Raw genomic sequence first — 19937 nt, forward strand, 5'->3', positions numbered from 1 at the left:
GGCGCCCGCATTACACAATACACAACTGAAAGTCTGTACACTGAAAGACTGAACACAACGTTTAGCTCATCATTTGAGCTTATGCATAGTTTTGTTCAAGACAAAAAATCTGTCAGTAGCACAAACTTTGGCACTGTTGAACATGCAGGACGTTTACAAGGACAAGTGACAAACAAGTGTCATTGGACACCTACCGTCTCCACCTTCTGTGGTTGTGTGACGTCAGTACTGGAGACTTTGGTTGGCTTGCAGTTGACAACAGTCTTATTTTCTTCTGAAGGCTGTCACACACAAACACATTTTATAAGATATAGAAAGAAGCAAAGTATTGCCCAAGGCCACCTGACTGCTATTTCCCAAAACTTAAACGGTAACCTCTAAAGCTTTGACTGTTTGTTAAAAGTGTTAAATATTGATAAGACCCCTGTAGGGCACTGTGCCCACACACACACACACACACACACACACATACATACACAGCCTACAGTGATGAATGAGGATTATTGCGTTTCATTATGAGACTCATTAATTTTCCCAGTGTTTTTTTTAATCTTTCATATACAGAAACATGCAATGTTTAACTTCAGACTAGTGTGTCACACACATGTATGCAATTGTGAGTCAAATTCTCTGAAAGACGGCACTATGGTAATGACTTAATTTGCCATTTCTGAGTAACTAAAAAGTGACAGTAATGAAATTCTCACATGATCCGAGCTGTGTTCAACATCAGAGTCACTGGAATGTGCTGTCACTTTAATGTCTCCTTTTCTCAACATCTGAGCAGCGCTCACAGCACTGGGGTCTTTCTTGGCAACAGGGGGCTGATGGGTAAAAAAAGCTTATTTTAGTACGTAAGTACAATATATGCTCATCCGGTAATTGTCTGCGTTACAAATGACCATGCAAACTGTTGTGACAAGTGTTCCACAGGATGTTTAAAGACTAAGATAATCGTACACGCATTTCAAGTTTGAAACATTAATTCAAAAGGATATTTCACTGTACCCTAAAACAACGAACCACTAATAAATCAAATTGTACAAATAAGTCAAACTGGAAAACAAATAGTGTATAAAAACTCAAATGCCTGGACACACGACTGAATGTATGTTTAATCATTTTGTTTAAACACTTTGAAAAATGACTGATGAGTTTAAAAACATGCATTCAATTTTGCTTGTTTTCGTGGTATAACATATTGCTTAATGATGTGTAGATGTGTCCACACGTTTGAGCAACAGTGTAAACAAAATTACAACATGGAGTGAAAACAAAAAAATATAAATAAATCAATCAATTCATAAATAAAAAACAAACAAAACATAAATGATGAAACTGGACAACATAAATGTATAAAACAAATGTAGTCCGGAATGTGTAATGATTGGCCTGCTGAGAACAATCTGATCCTTACAGGCTCTAAATCTTGATGAGAGCGACCGTCAAGGAAACGCTCCCTTCCGGGCGACACATCTCGCAAATTTGTGCGGCGAGTGGAGAGAGACTTGGGAACGTCCTCAAACCCTTCCCCGCCCATCTCCACCCACTGGTCCTTCTCGCCCAGCTCAGCCATGCCTCTTGTGAACTCCTCCACTCCGCTGTGTAAGTCCATGACTACAGTGAAGTCCACCTCAGCTTCAAGGCTTGAGGTGGAACTGACTGTCATGCTTGAATATTTTCTCTCGATGGGTAGCTCGTGAGTAATGTCGTCCTCCAGGACGGAGAGCGGTCGCTGCTGTTGAGTAAAGAGAGGGCAGCGTTGCAACATCATGTCCAGTAAATGTCATGATAGTGAATGAAAGATGCAGTGGTGATGACCCAGATATGGGATCAGGGGTACTTTGGAGCTGGTAATCATGCAGAAAGTGAATCTGAATGAATGGCGATGATCTCCATGGCAGCGCTAACATCCGGTTCTCATAGCGGGCAAGAAAATGAAGATGATGGTTATAAAATGAAAAAAAAATTTGGTTTGTTTAGCTTAACATAGCGAGTGTATGGGGCCTATAATGGCACAGCCGTGGGTTTGTTCTTTATACTACAGATCGTTTCATCGGATGCTGCACGCCTGACACCCAGTTCACTTCTGGTTTGTGTTTGGCTAGTCTCTAATAATCGAACTATTTATATTTAACTAAATGTATTAGTTTATTAAATAAACAATTTGTTGAATGGGTCCTGTAGTTTGGTGGCATTTAAAGAAAGCGTATGGTACATTGACATCTAGTGGTTGAGATTGGTATTGCAGTCTTAATTCAAAATATTGGCGAGACAAGTTTTGCCAAGTAAAGGTTCTTCTCGGTTTCTTTTGATGTCATCAGAAATAACCTACAGCCACAATGATGTTACGATGAAACCGTCTATATACTGCATACATAGAACGTATGCATTGAAAACAAAACAAAATAAATCAATCTTTATCTGTTTAGTTGGTCATTTAGCGGATCTCCAGTATAATTTTAATTTGGTTACATAAGTGTTACAAGATTATGAATGGAAAATGAAGTGCCTTTGAAGAAAAACATGCAAGAATATGCAAATAGTGTTGACTGAGATTTTGCAAGACCTTAACATCATCCCGTGGGTCTTCATGAGAAGCAGAGGACAGAGACTCCTGTGAAAGAAATGTACAGAGAAAACAAGAAAGAAAAAGAAGCAGTCTAATATTAGCAGTGTTATGAAAGCAAGACCCCTAGAAAAAAGCCAATCTTTCCAAGATACACACCAACATATTTACTGTACAGTACATAAGACTTGGAAGAACCTTCCATTCTTAATACTTCAATTCAAGATGCTTTCGTCGACTATAATAATATGTTAGAAATGTTAATTCTAATGTGAGTTTTTCACTCTCACACGGTTTTAAAGAACTCTCTGGTGATTATAGTTTTAAAGGACCATTTTCATCAAAGAAATCACATAGTTTAAAAGTGCTGTGGTAAATGTTTTTTGTTGTAGCTTTGCGAAAGAGATTTTAGAAAACTCACTAGAAAGAATTGAAGGAGCAAAACGTTAAAGGTGGAAATCACAAGGTATTAGAAGTAAACATTTTGTATGCTTTTTGACAAAATGTATGCATGTATGAGTAATGTTGACCATTGAAAATAGAACACAAATCCATTTGCAAAAGTCAATACCAGCCCAGAGGTTCTGTTCCAAAACCCAGTCAACTCACTGCCTAGACATAGAGTAGGCCTACAGTCGGCTATAGTATCCCTTATGTGATAAAGTCATACCACACACACAACTATTGGGTAAATAAAGTAATTAAAATAGTTTAATTACATTGATAAATATGTGAAGACTGAAACATAGGTTAAATGTTATGTGCAGTGGCGGCTGGCCAATAGAGGGCGCTAGGGCACCGCTGCCCTGAGCTACACACACAAAATAAGAATTTTTCGAATGTATATTTGCGTAATGTAATGTTAAAGATAATCATCACAATATGCCTGTCTGCACATCTCCATTTCAGCTGAGGGGAGATCGAGAAATCGTCCACAGGAGGCGGGTCTTTGTAGAATTTTGTAAATCCTGATTCGAGATATACATATATTTAAGACGTGACATAAAATTTATCAGCATCCACATATCTTATTTGAAATGGGTGATTTTTCTGTTGACGCAAAATGCAAAAATCAGGGCGGGTCTGTAGTGGCGCAATTTCCAGTTGTGTGAAAATGGCAGACTCCGGTAATTCTGGACACGAACCTAACTTTGTAAAATCTCTACTCCAATGTACGTTTGAGAAGAGAACTTTGGCAAAAAAATCTGAAGGTAAAGGAACTGGGTCCAGATCAGCCTGACCTCTCAATCAGACATCAGAAAGGCGAAAAAGGGAAGAAGTTCTCTTCCCGTTGGTACACCAAAAAGAACCACCTCAGAAAAAATTCACCAGCCGCCACTGGTTGTGTGCTAATCCAGTCAAACCCTGTCTTGGATTAGATTTTTCAAAAGTGAGTCTTTGATAACCTAAAATGCTTCCAAAATATAAGGAGTTCACTGGGTTTTAAAACAGAGAAATATTATGTAGGGAAACCAACATGAGGCATGCTCCATTGAAGATCAACTGCAAATAAATGCCCAATGGCCAAGCAAAAATAAATACAAGCTTAAATTTGTTTTCATATTAAAACCATTTTGTCATTGGCAACAGGCAGAATGGCAGTAAGGCAAAGATTGTTTGCAACCAGCATCCTGCTATCACATGTTGTTGCTCATATACTGCAAATAATTTGGTTTGTGCCAACACGTCCCACAACTTCAGTCAAATGAAAGCAAGGATGCGGCTTCAAACTGACAAGTTAACAGTTTATTTAAAAAATCCTTTCATTCCACACACAAACATTGCACTAAGGTAGCGTGTTTGAGCACTACTGTAGGTCGATACATTCCCAGTATTTTTTATATTAAAAATAATCTTTATACTCTCCGTCCAGTGTTGCCAATTTAATGAGAAATCCAACACATGGTTAAATGCTCAGTTTGGTTGCTTTAACTAGCATATGGCCATTTCAGTTAAAGCCCTGGTCTTCAAATCTTAGAATCAATATTTGTGACTAGAAAACTTCTAACAACAAACAATAACAACAATGCCACAAACTGTTTCATCCAGCTATTTCGTTCTTCAAAGCAAAACTGCAGGAAAAACAATAGCCATGGATGTACGGTAAAGCTTAAATATCGCCACAATATGAAGAGTTTTTCCGTTTTGTGGAATGAAAGGAAAATTCAAAAAACATTTCTGAAGAGAGGGGGTATCAAAGCAAAAGGCCTAAGCATCAAACCTTCCAGATGCTCATTGGTCAATCCAACAGACACACCGATTAAACAACTTTGATATCAGTAGAGATTGTGGAAGGAATGAAGATGACAATGTCGAATGTGAGTTTTTGAAGATCCGAACCCATTCATGCAAAAGTGACCTTCTCCAACCCCTCTCTTCACAGGCAAGCAGATATGATGCTTTTTTACGTCTAATTACAAGTGTAAGGTAAAAAAAGAATGGATGCATGAGTTGAATACGTTTTGGTCCAATGACTGAAAATGCGGAAGATGCCAAGCAGATTTACCGGAAGGCTCTTCTTGTCTTCTATAACTGGGTCTGTGCTGAAGTTGCGGCTATTGCGCAAAATAAGAACAGATTCTCTGGCTTTCTTTGTTTTAACTGGTGGAATCGGGGGGGCATTTTTTTGGTGGACTGGGGTCCTGGGGAGTTGAGTTTGGACATCAGAAAGTCCTTCATCGGGCTGCAGAAGATCTCCATGGACCACTCGGCTGGTGTATGCATCCTGCATCGCTCCTTCTTGTCGTGAACCGCCAACATCTCTTGTTTTTTGCTCTGAGCTCCCTGAAATATAGTGGTCTGTCTTAGCCATTGTTGATTCCTTCGGACTTAGTTTAGCTTCCATTGGACTCGTGGTGAAACTTGTGTTGGAATCCCTGCACTCAAACTTGCTTGGGTCAAACTCTCTTTCGAAAGATTCATTCATGCTGTATCTTTTGAAGCTTCTTTTCATCAGTTCTGCGTCTTGCCCAATATCTATGTCATCTTTGTAACCATGACTCTTCGCTCTATCAGGTTTCAATGGGACGATTCTTGCTATATCAGTTCTCGAGTGTCCTGTAACTCTCAGGCTGGTCTTTCTCGATTCCTTGGCTGTTTGAACCATCTCGATTTTATCCAGTTCAATATTGCTTATCTTCCTCTCAAGATCCAACTCTTCCATTCTTTGATCGTCTACATTCTCTGGCTCCTCTTTGTTCCCGTTGTTGTCAATCATGATGACTTTCATAACCTCAAATCTGATATCAGTCTTGACTTTTTTTAGCTCATTGACTGTACCAGGATCATTGACCGAATCTTGCTTTTCTTGTTTGTCTTCAGTGTTCATAATCTTTATTTCGGTGGATGGCTTCTCTTCACCATCTGCTTCAACAGATCTTGTCCCTCCTTGATCGACAGTCTGCGAGTCTTTTTCCATGACTTTGTCAAACTCCCTGTGCTTCTCTTCGAGAGCCGACCCAGCATCTGCAGGCTGATTTTGCTTTTTCATCATGGATGGTGACCATGTGTCTGTTGTTGGATGACAAACAGCAGTCTCTTCAATAGATTCAGTATTATTGTCCTCATCCGACTCCACACTGTCTTCTGTGATGTTTGAACTGTTGGCTTCTGTTTCATACACAAAGTCCCTCGACATACCCAGGTTTAAGCTTTGAGGTCTTTTCTCTCTTCTGGTTTTATGTGGAGCACATTCACCTGTAGCATCTGGATTAAATGTCTTCATAGTCTCAGATCTTGATTCAGCAGGTGAACAAGGCACTTTGTCTAATTTATCAACTGTATATAAATCTGATTTTGCTTCGATTGTTGAGGAAAACATGCCAACTTCCATCTTTCCATTTGATTCTGTGGGCTTTTCCTTCTGTGTTACTTTTGTGGATGTAAAAGTCTCCATTTGCAATTGTGTTTCTTCACCATCCTCTCCCATTAGCTCAATGTGTATCATCTCTGTAATTTCGCGTTGTTTTACTACCTTCTTTTTTCTGGGAAGCAGATCAACGACCAGTTGTGGGGGAGACGTGCTTGCATTGTTCTGTTCTTTCTCCTCTATCTCATAGTCCGTTTGATACGCGTCTCGTTTTTCGATCAACACCCATTCTTCAGAGCCCTATTTAACAATATAGATTAGAAAAAGGTTAGTTCTGTCGATTTAAGGATCATACGGTCTCGTCAAGTAATCAGTAACTCAATAGTGAATCTGAATGTCAAAGGAACCTCAGGTGAAGTCACTACAGTCTTCTGTATGAAGCCCTCCACAGTGAGGCTGTTGACAGGTTCTCTTCCGCCTGCATCAACAGCCTCCTGACACATGGCCAAAATTAACAGAAAAACAGAAGAACGTCAAGCAATCTACATTTATGAGCTTTGTACGTTAACAAAATGCTTTCCAATGTTACTCCTGTACAAAAGACAAAATGGGGTTATTCGTTTATAACTGAAAATAAAACTTAAAACACAAAAAGTAAATGAAATAAAATAGAGGCCTTAATATTATTTGGAAAATAATGGAAACTAGCTGAAGTACAGTACCAAAAATCAAACCTAAACTAAAAAAAAATAAAATCTAAATAGCAATATCAAAATAATAAAATGACAAAAGCACATTACAAAACTGCTTAATATTATAACTAAACAACAAAAACATTATAAAAAAGCTGTTTCAAATTATTAACAAATATAATAACTTAACTAATATTAATAAAATATAAAATTAAAATAGAAACTAAAATAACATCAAATTTCTTGAATCAGCACTTAATAATTTGTGACATACTGTCCATATCATTGAACACAAACCAAAAATTACAATGTTTTTCCTTAATACATAGCAATGCTCACAAGAAATGTACAACTCTGAAAAGTTCTGCAGTCAGCCTATAAAAAAAAAATATTTTAAAGAAAGAAAGAGAAAGAAAGAAAGCATAAGAATAAACTTAATACAAAAATAATACATTTAATTTTATGATCATCAGCATCATGCAAACATCTCAGCAAAGCAAAATTATGACAAGCCTTCAGAAACAAAAGAGTAAAAATGCACAAATATGAAATGTCATTCAATTCAGACTGTGCTGAAGAAACATTATTACTTCCTGTAAAAATTGCCTCAATACATACAATTGCCTGACATTGCACAATTACATCCCCTGCTGTGAGGTTTTAATATTCCAACCCTTTCAGCATCCTCTGGCATGCCCATGGCTTTATTTTCAGACCATTCAATGAACAACACTCCCAAACATTTCAAGCATGCATCTGATACAACCGAACCTGTCTCGATAAAGCTTCAGCACACAATCACTGCAACATGTATAATGAACATACACACTGATCCCAGATAAACAACAACAATACGCCCAAACGAATTACCGCACCAATCTATATCATCAAACTTTAAGTGTCTTACAGCCTCCTGTTGTATTTTCATACTCACTGCTGCCTTCTTCTCTGGAGTTTCACCGGGGGACGTCGATGACAGGCGCTTTTCCCGGTTCACCAGCTTACTGCTGGGCTCCCTCAGGGCTCTCTTCAGCTCATTGATGCTGGCCTGGTGCTTCAGGAGAACATCTTCTGACTTGTCTAGAAACTAGACGGCAGCAGAGGAAAGACAGCCGTGATTTAAAAAACTGTAGTGTCTAGCCATTTCCTTGCTTTTCATCATACCCAAAGTGTTATGAGGCTGATCTTCATTGCACTAAAATTGCATAAGATGTGAGCTAAATGAATAATGAATACCCTATTACAAGATGAGCAGATTCTTAACTCTATTTCTTTGCTTTAGTGCTTTACTTACAAAAGCTACAGTGACAGTACTGCACTACAGTGATGGTATCAGATGGTCATATTGTTTTTTTGCATTAGTTGGCTCAGGCAGGTCCCACAGGGAAACTTGTGCAGGCAGAATATACACAGGCAGAACACTTGCTTGCCTAAAACCATCGTAATTGCAACACATGCAACGATGCGACGAATGTTTCCAAACCACGGGCTTTCAATTTGCTAGCCCTAATGACAAGAACAATTCGCAGAAAATGATACAATTCTAGCTCTGTACAAGCTTTCCTGCCTCTGCAAACAAAATGTGTTGAGAATTTAGCCAGTTGTTTAAACTGAGGTGTTCTTTTCGTAGCAAAACATGTTGTTTGTCCTTTTTAATTTCCGGTTATCATTTTCATGTCACTTTCCTGATTCATTTGTAATAAATAAACAAACAAATAAATAGCTTGACTTTGACATTCTAAACATTTAACTGTGACTTTACTGCAAATAAAAAAGGTTACACTTTATGTCAGGGCACACAAATTCATTACTAACTGCTTTGATTATTAGCATGCATATTGGTTGTAAATTAGCACGAATAACGTACATATGTATGCCTTATTCTGCATAACCTTACTCTACATCCCTTAATCCCACCAAAACCTAAACCTAAGAACAACCTTTTAAGGTTAGTTAGGAGTTTATTGGGTTAGAATCCGTATTTAATACTAAGATAAGAGTTAGAAATGGACCCTAATCTAAAGTGTTACTGTGTGCTAAGACAAACGGTCATCAATCCACCAAAAAAGAAGGTTAGTACAATTTTCTTATAGTAAAATCCATGGATTTTTTACAATATATACATGTATATTCATGATAAATGTACAGTGTGTTACATTATATATACAATTTATCATTTTTGTGGGAGAAAAGCATCAGAATATGCGTATAAGGGAGAGATACCTCCTGCTTGTGAAGCGGGGTTAACTCCTGCACCAGGCGTAGAGAACAGGCAGAGGAAAGCAGCGGGGATGAAGGGATGAACAGGATGGAGGTTGGCATTAGTCACAGGCAGGGAGCACAAGAGCAAACAGAAACCGCACAGAAAGCAACAGTTCAGGATCACACTGGACCAGGAAGGGTCAAGAATTTGGGAAGATATCAGCTGCTATAGGGATAAGCACAGGTCACGATTGATATCCAAAATAAATTAAACATAACGGTGGGGTTCTTTCTCACCTTTAATATTGAAATTGGTAAGTAATGTTATTGGTGTGGACTAAAGATTTTTTTGGGGGGGAGACAGCCCTGGTTGAAAGAGCTACCGTAAATGAACACTGTATACAGTTCATCCCGACTCTTTACACACAAAATATATACAATTCTAGCCACTAAACACAAATGGTGTAACAGCAGCATAAGAGGGAATAAACACAAGATGTGTTCTCATGTTCAGAAATGGGGCAAGTGCAGCTATTGAATGAAACAGAATGGAATAAATGTTTAAAAGTATCTTGACACTATGCATTTAAATGCACTGCACCGTTTGATGCTGAGAAAGCGGCATAACAATGCAACGTCGAAATACGTCCATCTGCCGCAATTGGGCATTGACCAAAAGTAAAAACGTCCAAACGAAATCTGCCGATTTTTCTGTCAAGTACTGCATGCGCATCCCTAAATCTAACACATCTCAAACACAGCCGTTTGTATATCAATACATCATCCAAAGGGTTAAAAGGAGAGATGTAATACAAAGTTTGATCAATCTTGAGGGAGCATATCAGACGATGTGTGTGGATTAGGGAAAGGAGACTGTCAACTTCTGTAGTTTTATGCAAACAGGCATTTTTTTAATAAGGCTGTGAGTGAATAAAAAAGCATCCTAGCAGATTCAAATCCCAACTACTTCAAAGTGTCAACTATGACACAATATGACTGTCAACTTCATTTCAACCGGATTTCTCAAAGTACACCTGTTTGCATCAAACGGGAAAAGCACAAGAAAGATCACAGACACTAATGCTTAAAATACCTCCTCTTTCTCAAGAGCCAGACTTGCATCCTCCTTTAGCCAGGCAAGGGTTAAGGGAGAGATAGATCAGAAAGCGGTTTCATGAATCGCATCTCAAAGAGGTTTAGTCATTATTAAAGAGAGTGTTAGAGGCAGATGTGACATAGATTCAGAATATGTTCTAGCTAGCGCTGAAGTCAGTTGAAAGCAGGATTGGGATAGCTTTGACTAATTCAGAGAGTCATTAGTATGGACAGGCATAGAAGAGTGTGTCAGGTTTATGAAATACAAACTAACAGCCCAAAGAGATTTGCATTAAACTCTGAGCTGGAGTTTTCTAGGGCGGTTGTAAATAATCAGTGTCTTTCATGTGTTTCAATGTAAATAAAGTTAAACATTGAAAAACTGAAAGATATTTAAAAATCTGAACATTTTACAACCTGAAGGCTGATAGAACAAAACAAATTAGACTTTTATACCATGAATTATATATATATATACATATATATATATATATTTTAAATTATAATATCTTAGTAATGCAAATGAAATACTGTCATTATAAAACATGCTCCAAACATTTGCACTGGAATTAGAATAATATTCTAGAAAGTTTAGTTCACTCAAGTACAATTTCTTTGGCTTAATAAATGCTAATCTAATTAGAAATTGAAATGTAAAAATGTAATGTGGTTAAATGCATTACATGTGGGGTAAATCAAAGCTGATACATCTGTGCTTCATCTAATGGAGGACGATATTACCTTTTTCCTGGTAGGGGTCGAGACCATGTCCTCACTCTTGCTCTGGTCAAGATCTTGGTCTTGGTCATGGTCTTGGTCCAGACTGAGATCAGGATCAGCTTCATCTGCAGACAGAAACTGCGGCTGCTCGCTCTCACTCTTCTGGGACAGACCATCGTGAATCTCACCCAATGTGGACACAGGTCTGGAAAACTCTGTTAAACACAATACAGTAGTAAAGTGTTAAAGTGTCCATAAAAACAAACCTGCTAGCTAGTCATTGCTTACATGACAATGGGCCATAACAGAAATCTCCAGTCCTTGCAAATGATTACATCCTTTTCATATTCAGTATATGTAAATAACATATATAAATAACAAATCGAGCCAACACAATAAGTACATTTTAACTTGAGAAGCACAATGCACTTGCACATTTTACTTTTTACTATTGGCCAGAGACGCTTCACGGGGTAGTGAACTGTCCAAAGACCCCCTCATAATAACAGTTATTAATCATACTGTATGTCTACCACATGCAATTTACATTTTTATATGATATTGTAGTATTTTTTATTTCAATTACTTTAGACCCATTTCACAGTAATAAACAAAAAACACTAAACTTGAATCATGTTAATACCACAAATGTGCTTTAAGAAAGATGTTTTTGGGTTCAGCAATATTTATATTCTTCTAAAAAACATTGAAAAGTTCTAATTCTTTCATTTGTTCTAATAAACCCAATAATTACAAGTTTAAAGTAAGTAAGTGTTAAAATAATACAACAACATTATATCATTTATAGAAAATTATGTTGATGAACCCTTGACTATTTGCAGACCACTTTTTCAAAAAATATCCTAAAAAACACATTCATATAAACTATATCCTAAAACAGTCGATATTCAATTTTTTACACTAAATGTCTTTTATTTCTCATGATTACATCATATTGCCTATCATCCATAAAATAATATTATATATAATTATTATATAATCGTTAATATAAGACAGCTTAGCAAGTATACTTATTTTCCCCTGGGTTTATGCTTAAAATATATGAATAATATGTCAAATGTATTTATTTCTGTTGTTGATGTTTTTAAAGCAAATTTGTAGATTTCTAAACAATATAAGCTTATTTGTTTACTAAAAATGTATTTTGTGTTTCAATATGGGACACTCTTATAACATAAATAATATAAAAGATGAATATAGATAATACATTTTTTATAATCTAACACGCACAGCCTTTTTGCTGTGTTTTGAAATTTGAAGTTCACAAGAATCCCACCAAACTCAATATTAAGTTCCAAATGATTGATGACAAAGGGAGTTTGGTTGGCTAGATCTTGAGCTTTAATGTTTAATGAGTCTCTTTTTGAATTTCACTTCAGGGGTGCTTCTCAATTTGACCACTCCAGTTTTACACACTTTAATGCCTGCTGGACAACAACAAAAACCCGCTGTGAACTGAAAGAAAAACACAGAAAACAGACCTGTCTGCAAGCAGCAAAAAGATAAAACGCTACAAAAATTGAGCTTTGTCACAACATAAACAATCCTGCCAGAGGAAAATCCAAGGAAGAGAACAATGAAAGCGCTCCAACCTCCATCTAGACTGCGAGACAGAAGGTATCTCCTGCTAGTGGATCGTTCGAAGTGTGGAGCGGGTCGGTCGATCAGAGCGCTGGCCTGCCGTGTCTGGGTCTGAGTCCTCCCACTGTATCTGAACTTTGAACCCATCACCAGAAATCCCTTTGGTGGCGGCTCTGGAGATACTAGCCTACAACAGATCAATGCAGAAAAATATTAGATGTTAGAAGTATTTATTGAAGATCATATAGTGTGTTCAAAGAAAAAAATGCATTTGAAAACAACACGGACAACACATTTGTTATAGTGCTAGGACATTCTGGGTGGTTGCTAAGGAATTCTTTGTAGTTTCTAAGGTGGATGCAATAGTGGCTTAGTAGTCAAAACGACCTACGCCAAGTCTTTTTGACTGCCAGCACACCAAATCACTGCCAGCACACCAAAAATTAACCAAATTAATTTCAATGAATTTAATGAACCATTAAATAAGAGCAGGTACACAAGTCTAAACACTCTCTAAGACACTCCACACCTGGAGCGAGGGAGGACATGCCATTATAGGCTTTTGATCTGACAAGCGAGGTTAATCTGACCAGACATTTCTTAAGCACTTAGTGGCCAGCATGACTGTTGGGTATTGGGAAGATGAAAGAACGGAAAGGTGAAGTTAAAATAACACAACTTGACATCTGTTAGAAATGAGCAGGATCACCTGAAAAAGGTGTGGTGTTCGATGCAGACCTTCCATAGTCTCTTGGCAGCCCTGTGGTTGGGAAGCTTGAAGCCTATGGTGCTCTCGAACTGCTCATACTGTTAGATAAAACAAAGGAAAGGAGAGATCAGATATAAATGTCACTTCTGCTAGGCAAATGCGAAAAGGTCCATGATAAATGCAGTCGCCGAGGAACTGAACATCCCTTCTCTGGCCATAACTGTGCCATTACCCACTGCTCTCATCCAGGAATACCTTCTCTAGCGTAACAGCTTTGCCTCTGAGCTCGACGCAGGCTCTAATTACACTTAATCTTTGTCTTCAATCTCCAGTCTAATGACCTCGAGAGAGAGTCCTGCCCTGAGACTCTCTGGGGAAAGTAAAACGGCCATTTTTCAGACACGGGAGATAAACACGGCCGTGGCATTTGAGCGCTCTATATTGGGCCATTTCGCTCCTATTCTGGGCACTGGCCGCAGCTGCAGCGGTTCAAGGAGCTCTTTATACGTTTCTCTCAACTGAATCACTGTGTCGATAGATGACTACTGAGCCAGACGCCCTGTGGACCCGAAAGGGCTTGAGTTTAATGACAGGATGGCAGACAGGGACAATTTCACCAATCAGAACACAGAATGCAGGAATTCTGATTCAAGGGACTTCTATTGGTATGCAAGTCAAGTCAACATTACTCAACCTCCACTCAATGGAAATCAACGAGCCAATAATAATTGATGTAACAACAGCATATTAGTAGATTTACAGACCATTTAAAAATGCTTTAATACCAAAAGCTTCTGATTTGAGGACAAATGCATGCAGACAGGTATACTAGGTGCCTGAAGCTATTTGTCACAAGGTCTCCCTGCATGACAACGTAAATGACACAAATCAGACTGACACCGATTATGTTGTAAAGTATGTATATTTTTCGTAATGTAGAAACAACCGAACAGTAAACACAAACTGAGGGGGTACTGTTACTGTCAGATTGAACGCTGGGATTCATTTCTTGAAAAGTAGTTTAGGAGATTTGGAGGTTTCTGCCCGACATTGACGATCTTTCCCAGTATTGTCAATTTTTTCCAGCTTTCCATGTTTTCACAGTTATACATTGTATGATATGTTGTATGTCGAAGAAAATATCAAGGGGGGGAAGAAGTTTTGGAAAATTATAATAAATCCTACCAAAAGCTGGCACCTTTTAAAAACAGAGATGTATAAATGATAAAAGAAATTTAGACTATTGGCTAACGGTTTTTGACTTATGGATTTTGATTACTACTCAGTTGGGACAGTAATATATTAGCACTGCAACGTTGTGGGTTTAAACTCCAGAGGGCACATATACTGATACAAATATTAATCTTGAATGCACTGAAAGTCACTTTAGTTAAAAGCCTCTTTCAAATACATAAATGCAATAGATACTTTCAATTATGAGCAGCACGTCACATGGCAAACTGTAAAGTACAGTAGCTTCCCTGACACTCCTGTACAGTAATCCTGTCCAGCTTTGGTGGAATATCCATGGCTCAGCACAAAGATTACCTAAAAGCAATATGTTTACCTCTCCAGGGCGGATCTTGATGTAGAAATTGCTCCTTTTGTATGAGATCTTGAGGATCTTCGGCCAGGCAAAGCGGTTGATCCTCAGCCTGTCACGGTAAATCAATAGACCGTTGGCGCACACTCCCAGCATGATATCAATCCCTTCTGAATCCTGCCACAGCAAAAGAAAAAACACCAAATGATGTTAAAGGTACAGGACAGTAATAACTCACTGTCACTATATATAATACAGAGGGAGGTTGTTTAAAAAACAGAGTCAGCAAAATAACACCAATATCACTAAAGGACAGTGGCCTGAAGCCAACTCCAACACATTGCCTTGGAAACATCAAGGAACGTACTGGACGAACATGCAAACATAAAAGCGCAAACTTCATCGTTAAGAATGGTCTTCATGTCATTGCAATTCTGTGTAAGTTTCGTTCTTCCGTGAAACTCTTTAACATTCAATGAAAGGACAGTGAAAACTTTCTTCATCATTTCTCATTGTGTAAACAATGTGTAAGTGTATTGGTTTTAAGTGAATGAATCCTTTGAATATAGGTGCTTTTTAATGTACCTTAGCGTGATGCAGATCGACCCCATACATGGAGAGTTTCTTTGCATTCTCCAGAAAGTTCATTTCTGCCTCTGCCGGCGTCATTCCCCTGAGCCAAAATCACAACAGCAAAGATGATTTTCCATGTCAATCACTTTCAAATGAATCTTCCACTCACGAACAGTTGCGAAATGGAAATGAGAACTATTGTAAGTTCTGCCTTGGTACTACTTTACAACGTTCACGGAATAAAGACGACACATTGGCATTCGCTTTAGGAGCTTTGCCTAATACCACTTATCCGACTGTGTGATTTATCTACAACATTAACTGAGTGACTGAACAGGAGTCAATATATCCACATAACTTTCAGACAAACATCAATGACAGATGCTGAATAGTAAGATGGTGTTTGTTAACAGATGTTTTATGACAGTTCCTAACAAGCCAAGAAAAGATCGTCAACAGTTTAAAAGAAGTTCTAATGAAAATGCCTGGGTGGAAAAATCGTATTCAGAATATATTACGCAACGTTTATGAGACACTGCAGCAAAATATTTCATGAAACACTCGTGGAAATAAGTTATTTTTAAAAAGTTCATGATATATATAACAAATGTTAGCAGTAATATTAAGATTAAGAGTTTTCTCACACCTGTAAGTTCTGTGTAGCTCCATCACCCTCTCCTCCAGCTCACGGGTTTGATTTGGAGCGAAACGTAAATCCCCGATGTATTCTGAGCCATGGTCTTCCTGATCGTAATCTCCCAGCTCCGCCTGGACGGTGTAGGATCCCAGCAAAGCATGTGTGACGAAAGAACAGGGCAAGCGGCCGGAGAGAATGTCGTTGCGCAGTTGCAGACACAGATAGTACCTGAAACAGAGATTGAAGACTTTCGTATGCTTTTCATATACTTCTGAACTAGCATTTTGAACACATTGGTGAGGATACACTGGTCTCCATATATTTCCGAATATATTTCGAAACTAAACATACTTTTTTCATTTAAAGCATTATTTTACATTGTTTCAGAATCTGTCTAGTACATTATATCCGTCACTTTGCTATCTAGATTTATTATACTAGATTTATAAAACTATTATGAAGAACATTATCTGTGAAATGATCTTTGGTCACCTGGTAATGTCTTCCATGAGCTGAGAGGGGTCGGGTGGATAAAACTTGACAGCAAAGGTAAAATGCCAAGGACAAGCTGTAAACAAAAACACAAATGAGAACCAGCCACATGACCTACTTAAGCTTGCAGGAGGAAAACTTGTAGACATTGAAATATTTCTCCGGGGAGAAGCACTTGAGTGGCCTCTGCGTGCAGCCCATAAAAGCAAAGGTCAAACTGAGCGTGCCACTTTAACAGGCCTGAGTTACCGTTGAAAGTCTCTCACACGGGAAACAGCATTTAAGTTAAATGAATGGATCGATGTGGTTGGCCTTATATTGAGGTGAGCAGTATTGAACAGGACACGGCTGCAATGGAGACGATTCATGTGCGTTTGTATGTGAAACATCTGATCATTCATAGGACCGATCCACTCACTTCTGATCTGTTTCTTGATTTCCTTGGATGGGTCCAACCAGTTCTGCAAAACACAGTGGGAAAATAAATTCAATGAAATTCACATTTCACTGCTGCTGTCTTATATATTTTTATAGCAATACATGAGAAGCCAAATTTATTCATTTACCCCATTGAAGCTTAAGTTTGTAGGGTTGCTAGTGCGCCAATGTGTTGAAAATGATATAAAAAAGGTTTTATAATATTTGTATTAATAATAAATAATATTGTTAATATTTTCATTTTATATATATTTTTGGTTATCGTCTCTGTGTACTGCTGTTGTTGATTCTGTGTAAAAAACGAATTCCTTGTATGTGCAAACATTTGGCAGTAAAGATCTTTTTAAAATGTACAGTGTGTGTAAAAATACACATCATTTTTTCATCTTTTATGCTATTGGGGCAGTTAAGAGATCCAAATATACTTTCTTGGTCACTAAAAACCTGAATATTGTCGCCGCTGTCATTCCGAAACCTTGGATGTCCAAATTCACAGCATGCCAGGAAATGGAAAAACACGATATTTTTTAATATACTATGTTGTCAAAGTTGACAAGCACTTTTGAATCCTTTTAATTGGTTAGTGAAATGGTCTGTTATACTATAAATGTTTTATAGTGATTTGGAAAATGTGCAGTTTCCATGTCTCTCCGTATGTTTGAATTGAGATACGGCAAGGTGAGGCTCTTTCCTGCCGAGAGTCGCAGCAGGTGATGAATGCAAATCTCAGCATCTGCTTTTCCCATCGTGGCTTTAAATCTAAATGAGACGCTCTGAATTTAGGGCATGATGGAGGATCAGAGGAGATCAATGCAATCTGCAATACATCTGCATAAACTTCATTTCCAGCTTACAGCTGCATAAAGCGCTTTCATACCAAGGGCACAGACATGGGAGAGACAGAAGCTTTTTCTCGCTTAATGTAGACGATCATAGTTCCAAAGCGAAAGGCTTAAAATGCATACTGAGGAAAATTAAATAAGTTCCCATTTTTGGGTGACCTGTCTCTTTAAGGAACTACTGGAAGTCAATGGTCAAGTGTTTGACGGGTAGTTAACGTGAGTTAATTGAGTGCAGGGTAAAAGGTACATTGAGCTGAAGTGTGTTTCCAAACCCAGTGCAAATATGAGATGTGTTGGCTCATCAACATGCCCAGCAATTTAATGAACAATGAGTATCAATTATCTCTCGCAATCTTCATGGTGTCTGACCAAAGTAAAGAGCACTTCATTATTAACTCGCCACCTCTCGAGCAATTCAGAGAGAAAAGAAGTGTCTGCTTCTGTTACGCTATCCGTACATCACACAGACATAAAAGAGTCGATGTTTTTCCCAAATGGCATGAAAATGACATTTCCTATGAGGACTGGGAAATTGCATTTCAATCGTTAAAGCTCAGTTCAACATCAGTACACATGTCTGGTGTTTGTGAGGAAGATAGGAAGACAGCGGGGATGATGCTAAACACAAAAACAAATCATATATCATATATAAAACAAAATATAAATCCTAAAACGTAAAACCTGACAGATGGCGATAGATTTTAAGATCATTTGGGAGGCATGCGACACTAGTCAATTTATGATACATGTATAATCACATGCAATTTTGACAATATTTCCCTAAAACTACAGTTCTAAAGTGAAAAAAACAAGATTACAATGAATTACATTGTACTTTGAGTTTGTGATAGTGAATTCCTATGGAGGAAAATCCCTTTCTGCCCTCAAACCTCGCCGAGCGCGTCAAACACCACATGACTGCACACAACCTATTGGCTGTGCATGAGAATCAACACAAAATATGGGTCTCTATGGTGAAAAGACCGGAAGTTATAAATATAAAAAGTCCAATCCCAAATCAGTATGAGAGTGAAGTTGTTCCCGTAGTATGGAATTAACACATACTAACAAAATGTATACATCGAAGGCACTGTACGTAACTTTGGACTTTGGAAAGGCAATCGCATGAATGTTAAATAAACATTTGATCAAATCAATGGAACATAGTCTGGTTTTCTACAAACCAGTTCAAATGGAGTATGTAAGTGAATTGTTTCACACACTATGAATACATTGCAGAACACTATGGAGAAGAATATGAGAAAGTAGTCCATTTTGTCAAACGTGTCAGTTTGCTTTGAAAAGAAACCGCACATCACTCCTCAACCAGCCACGTAATTTGAGATATCATTCATATCGACGGCACAAAATGTGCGGGACGTTGCATCAAAGTTTAAACATTTTTGTCCAAATCTCTAACTTTAAGTACAGCCGATACTGAAACAGACATTGTATAGAGATAGTAAAGAAGCACCGAGAAAAATCAATAAATAATCACATATATTTTCTGTGAAAAGTATCTTATCCAATCCATACTGGAATATCTCCGACACCAGAAAGACTGCACCATTAGCTCACGTCAGTAAATTCACACCCGGCTACAGTACCTGACAGCACAATAGGAAGCCGTTCAGAAAGACAAGTCCCAGCCAATGGCATAATTACTAAAATTGCCTCTCTCTCCACAACAATTACCCTGCCTCCCGCGGGTCTCACATCCAACATGGGAACAAAAGCATTGGGAACTGAAGAATTTATGCAATATTTCGGTGACTGGCAGGAGGGCCTGTTTGTACCCTGTACCATTATAAATAAAATGTATTTTTTTATAATTTATAAATGTATTCATTTATTTATATATTTATTTAACTTAGCGGCTAAGTTTATGCAAAAGTCAATGGTGCAATATGTTTTTGGTTATTTAAAGAGCGCGTTAGTAACATGCACCTATAGGCGAGTACAAAGCGCTCGTACATTCTGCTTATTACACACAGAGGGACGCGCACCAGCACACA

The 19937-nt window shown here is 38.0% G+C and overlaps 1 protein-coding gene across 2 annotated transcripts in view; it reads right to left on the reverse strand.

Moving 5' to 3' along the window:
* LOC306909440 (band 4.1-like protein 1) overlaps positions 1-19937 on the reverse strand; it is a 79557-nt gene that overhangs the window by 9201 nt on the left and 50419 nt on the right. Inside the window, exons 5-16 of one of the 2 annotated variants that reach the window (XM_079483143.1) lie at positions 17061-17103; positions 16643-16718; positions 16160-16378; positions 15526-15613; positions 14965-15117; positions 13398-13495; positions 12700-12875; positions 11108-11301; positions 10365-10397; positions 8004-8156; positions 708-824; positions 195-281 (exon numbers count right to left, since the gene is read on the reverse strand). In XM_079483143.1, coding sequence (XP_079339269.1) covers positions 195-281; positions 708-824; positions 8004-8156; positions 10365-10397; positions 11108-11301; positions 12700-12875; positions 13398-13495; positions 14965-15117; positions 15526-15613; positions 16160-16378; positions 16643-16718; positions 17061-17103 — 1437 coding nt within the window. The remainder of the gene's footprint in view (positions 1-194; positions 282-707; positions 825-8003; positions 8157-10364; positions 10398-11107; positions 11302-12699; positions 12876-13397; positions 13496-14964; positions 15118-15525; positions 15614-16159; positions 16379-16642; positions 16719-17060; positions 17104-19937) is intronic. The other variant, XM_079483144.1, reaches the window with a different exon arrangement.

Source organism: Barbatula barbatula (genome assembly GCF_947034865.1).
Source record: "Barbatula barbatula genome assembly, chromosome: 20".
Lineage (NCBI taxonomy): Eukaryota > Metazoa > Chordata > Actinopteri > Cypriniformes > Nemacheilidae > Barbatula > Barbatula barbatula.